This window comes from Muscardinus avellanarius, assembly GCF_963383645.1.
Source record: "Muscardinus avellanarius genome assembly, chromosome: 20".
In the NCBI taxonomy this organism is placed as follows: Eukaryota; Metazoa; Chordata; class Mammalia; order Rodentia; family Gliridae; genus Muscardinus; species Muscardinus avellanarius.
The window spans coordinates 1127306-1136394 of NC_137806.1; the positions used below are offsets into that span (position 1 = coordinate 1127306).

The 9089-nt window shown below is 40.0% G+C and overlaps 1 protein-coding gene across 3 annotated transcripts in view; it reads left to right on the forward strand.

Annotated features, from left to right (window-relative positions):
* Positions 1–8863, forward strand: part of STAM (signal transducing adaptor molecule) — a gene marked incomplete at both ends in the record, with an annotated part of 53894 nt that extends 45031 nt beyond the window's left edge. For all 3 annotated transcript variants that reach the window (XM_080717250.1, XM_080717251.1, XM_080717252.1), the window contains 2 exons: positions 1344–1519; positions 8632–8863. In XM_080717250.1, the coding sequence (XP_080573376.1) occupies positions 1344–1519; positions 8632–8863 (408 nt within the window). The remainder of the gene's footprint in view (positions 1–1343; positions 1520–8631) is intronic.
* Between the last annotated feature and the right edge of the window lie 226 nt (positions 8864–9089).

The following is a 9089-nucleotide window of genomic DNA, read 5'->3' on the forward strand; positions in this document are numbered from 1 at the left end:
CCTTTTCCATAACTTCACCAAGTTTGAAGTATAGGAAGTAATTAGCCAAATACTCTATTTTGTCCATTTAGAATAGTCACAAACTTTGCTTAGATTACTATTATTTTAACTTGTTTATTTATTTATTTGTGTGATCCAGTTCTCCTGAAATGAGTGTCAAGCACCTTGGAGATAGATGAACAGCCAGGCCCACGAAACATCAGGCAGGATGACATCTGCTCAAGGCTCTTCATCACCAGCCTGAGTCAGATAAGCCTAATGTTTAGCTTGCAAAGAACAGTGAAGTACAGTTAGAAGGACAAATGTGGCTCTATTATTACTGAAGTCCTTTTGAATTCTGGTGTATAGCGGGTGTGTGATTTAACAGAAATACAAGATGATGGCCTTTTCTCTTAGTGGTTGTATTGTTGTCTTAACACATGGTAACCAGACAGTAGAAGCTTTCTTTTTAAACACAAAAAGTGAATACTATAGAAAAGTAAAGCATATGTTTAAAATTTTAGGTATTTAAGACCAGTCTCTTTATATTAAAAAAGAGAATTTTTTTATGGAAAGTAGACAAATCCGGCCTGCTGCCTATTTTTTCTAGATAAGCTTTCATTGGGACACAGCCAGTCATTGACTTCTGCATTGCCAGGGCTGCAGTCAGCACCTGTTGGAGTGGGTGGTAGTGGTACACACCCCGTGGTCCACAAAGCCTGAGTGCTCACTGTCTGTCCTTGTAGAAGAGAGTGTGCTGACTCCTGCTTTAGGGAATTAGCCTGCACGAGCTCAGCAAAGCACAGTTCAGCTGGGCTCAGTGGTACTTGCTTATAATTCCTAGTGGTTGTAAAATATCAGCGTGGATAGTATTAAGTATATTTAATAGAAACAGATACTAGTATGCAGTTTCAAGATAAATTCCTTTAATGATTCTGTGTGGAGATAAACATGAATTCAGGTAATCTTTACAACAAAAATCATTAGTAGTCAACTTCACTGAAAAGTATTTTTATAAAATGTCTGCTCACTTGGGAGGCTGAGACAGGAAGATCTCAGGTTCGTGAATAGCCGCAGCAATCTAGAGAGGTCCTCTGCAACTTAGTGAGACCTTGCTTCAAGATAAAAAGATAAAATAGGGCTGGGGCTGTAGCTCAGAGGTATTATGCCCCTGGGTTCCATCCCCAATACCCCCAAATAAATAAGTAAATAAATAAATGCCTGTTGACGGAAGTCACTTAAAAAAGATTTCAGAGAAGTACTTTTTGTTCTTTCTATAGCTGAATGCCTCTACAGAGAAGGTTTTAAATGTAGATTCAATTTTTCATAATCAACTAACTGTGTTTTCTCATGGACTGTCCTAGGTATACCCAGGGCCTCATCAAAGTGGTGCTTACCTGGTTGCAGGGAACGCACAGATGAGCCATCTCCAGGGCTACAGTCTTCCCCCAGAGCAACTCTCTTCTCTCAGCCAAGGAGCAGTCCCACCCACCGCAGCCGCTGCCCTTCCTACTCAGCAGACCCAGGCCTCCTACTCAAAGTAACTTGATTACTCACTGTTCTTTGAAGTTGATCCCGCTGAAAATTTTTAATTAGTTTTCAACAAGCATAGGCCTGGATAAGAAAATTGGGAGTTAGAGGTCATCACTGTTGTTAGGGTGTGCAGTGGGTGTGCAGAGTAGATTCTAGGGGACCCCTATGGTATTAGAGTGCCAGCTGTAAGCCAGTCTTTTGTTTGACTGACTTGCTAACTCTTGTATTTTGGTGTTAACTTTGTATTTTTTATTTTAGTAAGCAGGGTGGGTTTATTCTGTGAGTCAATGATGGTATTTCATGATTTCTTTAATGAAACTAACTTGTAACTAAATTTTATGTAAAATCTAAATTCTATTGTTTTTTGAGTATATAGTCTAGTCTTACTTAAGTTAGCACATATTTCTTTATTTATGCCTTATGTTGGAATTCAGTTTTATAGAAAAGACACAGCATTTGAAAAGCTGAGGTTTAAGAATCGGTAGGTAACCTCTGGTAGTTCTTGAGGCAGATAGCTCTTGTGGATAGACAGCAGCTCAGTTACTTTTGGCATTTCCTTAGCGTCTGCTCTGCATGGAGCTCAGCATGGGATGTTCAGTATGTGCCGTGCACTGTGCTGTATGCTTTACACATGTTAATTGCTATGCTTCTCATAGTAACCTACAGAGGACATATGTTAGTGTCTCCATTTCCTAAGTGGGGAAACAGACATTTAGTCAAGATTCAAAGCCAGGCATATGGCTGCAGAGCTTAGCACGCATGTCTCTCTGCTGCAGTAATATGGCATTGTGGTTCATGCCAATACAAATAAAGCGTGAACTTTAACTGGCATCATAATGTAGCACGTGGAATGAGGATGGGTGAAGCATGAGGCATAGTACCTGCACCTCCTAAACGTCTCGAGTTAGTTGTTACTATAATCGTTCTCACTTTACACTACATTCTGATTTTAGTTTACAGGTTTACAAACCACCAGTTGCCTGGGGCAGAATCCTGCATTTCACACCACACTTCTGTCTACTATCTCTGCCCTGCACTATCTCTACACCATGTTACCCAATATGCAGTTTTTTGTTTTTTGGCTAATATCCTAAATAATGCTACTCCATTACTCTCGTTGTATCTTTTACTTAGTTATTTCTTGTCTAATCTACATGGTCTCCTGATTGCTAATTTTGTCCCGATGAATACATCTATCCTAATGTCGTTTAAAGTTTTTTTTTAAATTTTATTATTATTTTTTTTAATTGGTGCACTGTATTCATACATCATAGTGGGATACAAACTTTTGTAGACATACATGCACACATCGCCCAGTCAGCCCCCACCCGATCCCTACCCCATTCTCTCCCCATCCCTCCTTCCCATGCTTGGCTTAGTGGTTGACATCTAGTATTATAGCAATTTATCCAAAATTAAAAATGATAATCTCACATAACAGTTTCATTTGTCTGATACCAAGCTTTTGATGACTTAAAGATAACATTTCAATATTTCTTTTTACTTTCTTTCTTACCAGAGAATATTTTTTTTCTATTTTTTTAGGTGAAACTATCATATATTTATATACTTATTTTTCAGAAAAAAACTCTATCCTAATATGGAATATGGACTCTAGATACCCAAAACGATCTTGAAAAAGAACAAAGCTAGAAGATATATATTTTCTGATTTCAAACCATATAAAGCTACAATAATTGAAACAGTGTAGTACTATTCTAAAGGCAGATAATATAAACCATTGGAGTTAAATACAAGCCTAGAGCTAAATTCTTCCCTATATTGTCAAGTTATTTTTGACAAGGTTCCCACGAACATTTGGTGGTAGAAATAATAATATTTTAACTAAATATTGTTGAAACATAATAATTACATGGAAAAGAATAAAGTTGGACCCTTACCTAATCCCATATACAAATATTAACTCAAAATAGATAAAAGACCTAAATATAAATCTTAAGACTATAAACTTTTAGGAGAAAATCTGGGTCATAAAAGCTCACAACACTGAAATTGGCAGTGATTTCTTGGATATGATTTCAATGGCACAGGCAACAGAAGAGTATACAGACTCCCTAAAAAATAAAAAAAAAAAATTGTATATCCAAAGACAGTGTAAACAGAGTTAACAGTTACTAATAGAATGGGATAAAATATTTCCAATTGCTATATCTGAAGGTATATTAATATTCCAACTAGAAATCCTAAAAATTAACAACAATAAAGGCAAACAATACCATTTAGAGATAGGTATAAGACTAACATAAATAATGAATCTCCACAGATAACCAATCTTAATTGTCTGTTGGATGGAAACTCTTGTTTCTCTGGTTCTGGTGTGTGTTACCTATTTCTTCTTTGTAGTTAATCTCTTTGAGTATTTTCTCTAGTGCTGGTTTTGAAGACAAAAATTCCTTCAGTTTCTGTTTGTCATGGAAGCTTCTTATTTCTCCATCAAATTTGATAGAAAATTTTGCTGGGTAGGAAATTTTTGGCTGGAAGTTGTTTTCTTTCAGAGTTTGGAATATATTACTCCAAGTCCTTCTGGCTCTCATGACTTGGTTTGGGAAGTCTGGAGTGATTCTAATCGGTTTGCCTCTGAATGTCACTTGGCCCTTTGTTTTTGTTGCCTTTAAGATTCTCTGCTTGGCTTCCACATTGGTCATTTTGACAATTATGTGGCGTGGGGATCCTCTTCTCCGATCCTGTCTAAAGGGAGTTCTATAAGTTTCCTGGACCTGTGTATCAACCTCTTGCTCTATGTTTGGAAAATTTTCTGCTATTACTTCCTTGAAGAGATTGTTGATCCCTTTGGTTTCACTTTCTTTTCCCTCCTCTATTCCAATTATTCTTAGGTTAGCTCTCTTAAAATGGGCCCATATTTCTTCAATATCAGATTCCTGCTGTCGGATATTTGTTTCTAGATTAGAAACTATGCGTTCATTTTTGGAATGATCATCTTCTAAGAGCAAGATTCTGTTCTCCATGTGTTCTAATCGGTTGTTTATACTTTGAATTGAGGCCTTTACTTCATTAATTGCATCCTTTATCTCTTTTTGGCTCTCTCTGAGTTCTTTTCGAAGCACCTCTATTATTTCTACAGTTATTTTCCTGATTTGATCTTCTAGAAATCTCTGATTTTCTGTTTTATCGGGTTCTGATGTTGTGGGGTTGTGGGCATTCATTGCTCCAGTATTATTCCTCTTTCCCATGATTTCGGAAGTTTGTGCCTTCTCTGGGTTCTTCCCTTGGGTCACTATGACTTCACTTAAGGTGTTCTGGATCTCGAGTCAGTAGTATCTCAGACCCCACTACTCCTTTACTGGGTTGTATCACAGAGTCTCCGACCCAGAGAGTCGATAGAGGCTGCTTTAGACTGTGGGGGGTGCCAGGTTGCACGTTCTCCTATGGTGTGATATCTCTGTCGCCGCCCCTCCCCCACTGGGTCAAGTCCCAGGGAGTACAGTACTGGGATTTCTCCTCTTTGGCCCGCAATTTGACTCACTGTTCTTGAGTACGCAGATGTAGCTGTACTGGATTCGGTGAATTCTCTGCTGCTGCCGCCGGTGGCAATATGGCGCCACTGCCACGCCCTCGGCTGTGAGGCTGGCGTATTTCTTCTTGGTTTTGATTTCCACTCTGAATCCCTGTGGCGTGTGCTGAGCTCAGCCACTGGGAGCTTTAGATTTTACCTGCAGCGAGAAATCCCGCCTGGCTGTTCCGCAGCGGCTCACCTCGGCTTGCTGTAGCCGTCCGGGGAAGTTGCCGCTGCCGCCGGCAGTATGGCGCTGCTGCCGCGTCCTCAGACGTGAGGCCGGTTATCTCCTCTGTGGCTCTGAGCTCTGTTCTCAGTCCGCTTTCTCTCTGGAGCCTGGTGATTTTTTTGTTTCTGGTGATGGTGTTTTCTGGCTATGAAAGGCGCTGATTTTGTGATAATGAAGATTGGTTGTTAGCGGGGCTCTTAAGCCCCGCTTTTCTCGGTCGCCATCTTCCCGGAAGTCTCCGTTTAAAGTTTTTTATGAGATTTTTTATCCTTAAGACTCAAGCTTGTTAGTATGTTACCAAAGAATATTTATTCTTTAATGCTTGTTATTATCTCCAGATGTGTCATTACATTACTTAATCCATCAGGAGCAGGGTACTGGAGCAGGGTACTGGTGGGTTCAACACATAGCTGGCCTTTCATACCTGGTATTTTTTTTTTTCTACTATGGGTATCATGCTATTCCATAGTATTGTATCTTGGTTCATGGTAGACCATCTTTTTTACTTTTTTACCCATTTCTGTCCTAAAATAAAACAACCTGAGTATATTTTCTTGAAAACCTTGTCAAAATCTAAGGCACCTAAAGTACTGGGCATGTATCTTTATCACATGTTGTAATAAAATATATGTTTTTATATATTTGCCCTACTAGACAGTAAGTATCTAGAAGCTAAGAAACTCTAAATCACACGTGTAGTCAAGTGTCTAGCATACATACACCAACTTTTCAATAAATTTCTATAAAATAAAATCATAAACATGTACCTAAGCTGTGGTGGTCTTGTGATGCCACTTCTCATCACTCACAATACTGCCATCATACTATAATACCTGTAGTATCCAAACACTATGGGTAGCTTTTGGGTACTGCATCAGTGCCGCCTTCCCCGGTGAACAGGATTGTCCTAGGGGACAGAAGTCTGAAAAATTGTTAACTCTAAAACTCTATATTTAAAAGAGTAAGAAGTATGGGAGGCTGAGACAGGAGGATCACTGGTTCAAGGCCAGTGAGTGTTAACTAGGTCAACCCTATTTCAAAATACAAAGGGCTAGGGGTGTGCTCAGAGGAAGCCCCTGTCATCAGTCCCTTGTGTCACCAGTAATAATAATAATAATAACAACAATAACACCTCTAAGACATACTAAAGAGCAGTAAACATGAAACTAATAATAAAAAAACAACATGCACAAACACACAAACCTCCCTAACAGAATCAACAAAAATTTTCATTGACCTGGATTTGCAACCTGATCCTCACTTGTTCAATTTTTGTTTATTTGCCCCGCTATCAGTTTCTTTATTTTTACATTTTAAACACACATAAACACAACCTATTTTTATATATTTATATGTATAGAGAAGTTGTACATTTATATATATAGATTCTTAAATTGTCTTAAAATTTTGTAAAGCTCTTGCAAGGATTAAAGAAATACACCTCACTGGCGTAATATGGCATCTGAACTTGTCATCATTAGCACTTAAGCATTTATTTATCAAATATTTACTGAATTCCTTGCTAGTATAAAAGTATATCCTACACAGCATGACTATTAAGGCAAAAAAGACTCAGTTCTTATACTAGCTTAGGGGGGATATTGACAAGTAAGAAGGCAGCTGCTGGCGCTTGCACAATGAGTGACAGATGTGCACACAGCTCGATGGACACGGGGAGGGGCAGCACTTCCCCAGGTCGGCTTCGTTCAGTGACGTTCTAGCTGTGCACAGGAGCGAGCCAGGCCACGGCAGCTAAAAACTTCAGGGCGTGCTCTACGGTCAGCAGACCTGTAGTAGTATTCCTTTCTAGATGACATTAACAAATATCTTATTGACAGGGTCAAGCCCTGTACCCACAGTTTTACATATGGGGCATAGTTTCAGATCTGAGGAGGTATACATGTAGGTAGTTGATGATGTGATGGGATATGGCAGCATCTTTCACTTCTTCTGTTATTAAATAAACAAGAGAAATGAGATACAGACTTTCATGTTCCCCAGTGCATTGTAACTGTGCTCGTGAAGAACGCTGGGATGTCTGTATTGCAGACTGTGGCCAGCTTCCAGCTCTCTAGTCCTACTGACAGGCGAGCGTTCCTTGGAGTGCTTTGTACTTAGCTGCCCACTGCTCCTTTTTCCCAGTCTCCTTTGACTAGTGCTGTGTTATCTTCCTCGTTTTCAGAAGTCTAGGACTGACTAGACTAAATGAGCTGCTTTCCCCCTCTGTTTCTAGTCACTCCTTAGGGGATCTCATGTAGCTCATGGCCCTAAAGACCACATATGTGCTGGCCCCCAAATGTTTATTTTTACTCCTAATGTCCCCACTGGAGTCTGGGCGTAGTAGCTGAATGTCCATACATTACTGTTTCTTGTATGTCCTCTAGACATCTTACTTGGCATGCACACCTAAGACCATTCTTTGACCTTCTCCATCCTTCTCCTATCCCCATGCTGTAGTCCTGCCCATAGTCTTTATTGAGGGTCCACCCTGCCAGTTACTTTTACCTAGGCATATTCAACCTCAGGCCTTCTCAGCTACTTTATCCTTTATCAAATTTTGATGTTACTGTCTTCAAAGTAGGCCTAGAATCTGACCCTCTTTTCTGTTACGATTCTGGCTGTTTGTTAGCTCTCACCTGGGGTGGGGGCTCTAATAGCCCCCAGTATTCTTGCTTCTGTCTTTGTTCCAAAGTGAGCCAGTTAAACCCAAGTCATGTCACATCACCGTCCTGTCTAAACTAAGTAGCATGTCTCCATCTCACTCATAGTATCAGGCCAAGTTCTGTGGCCTTCAAGATGTACGTCCTGAAGTTCTTCTCCCTTCTTCTCCTTTATCTTACCCTACTCTCCCCTCTGCTTTCTGTGCTGTGGTCCTCCGACCTCCCTACTGTTCCTTGAACACAGCTAGCATTTTCTCTTGAAGGCTTCTTGCTGCCCCCCCCCCCAACTCCTTCCTCTGTTTTTCCTAGATGATTGATGTGGTTCTCTTCCTTTTTAGATATTTCCTTAAATGTCTCCTTATCTGCAAGGCCTCCCCTGCCACTGTTTTGAATAGAATCCCTGTCCTCAGTGCTTTTGGCTTTCTCTACCATGCTGTGTTCTTCCTACAGCAGTTATATCCACCAGCATAAATTTGTCTTTTATCCTTTTTTTCTTCTATTAGAATATAAACTCCATAATAGTAATGATTTTTTTATCCCTTTGTCTAATGCAGCAGTGTTCGACATGTTATATTTAGTTAAAAATTATCAAATGAATTTAAATAAACAACTGTTGAGTAAGTAGGTTAATTATTTATCTGTAAATGTGATATAACTAAGTATTTAGCTAATCGCATGGTTTTCTCCCTCCACAGTGCAATGGTTAGTTCTGTTCAAGCAAATGCATATTCCAACCAGGCTTCGATCTACAGTCCACCACCTGCTGCCGTTGCTGCGACTGCTGATGTCACTATATACCAGAACGCAGGAACTAATATGTCCCAGGTGCCAAACTATAACATCACGTCATCGACGCTGCCTCAGCCCGGAGGCAGCCAGCAGCCACCTCAGCCGCAGCAGCCGTATTCCCAGAAGGCTCTGCTATAGGACCCGGCGTTCCTCTCCGTGGCACACACAGCTAAAGGCCACTGAGGATGTTATGAGATTCACTAATATCTAAGATGTTTATCCTCAGCTTATAGGAATCTCTCTTGGTCAACAAGTTCAGATATTCAAGAAGGTAGAACTCTTCAGTTTGCACTGACTTTCTAGAGGTTTGCCCCTCCACCCTCCCCAAAGGAATGAAATTACTTACAACATTTAATTCTTTCAT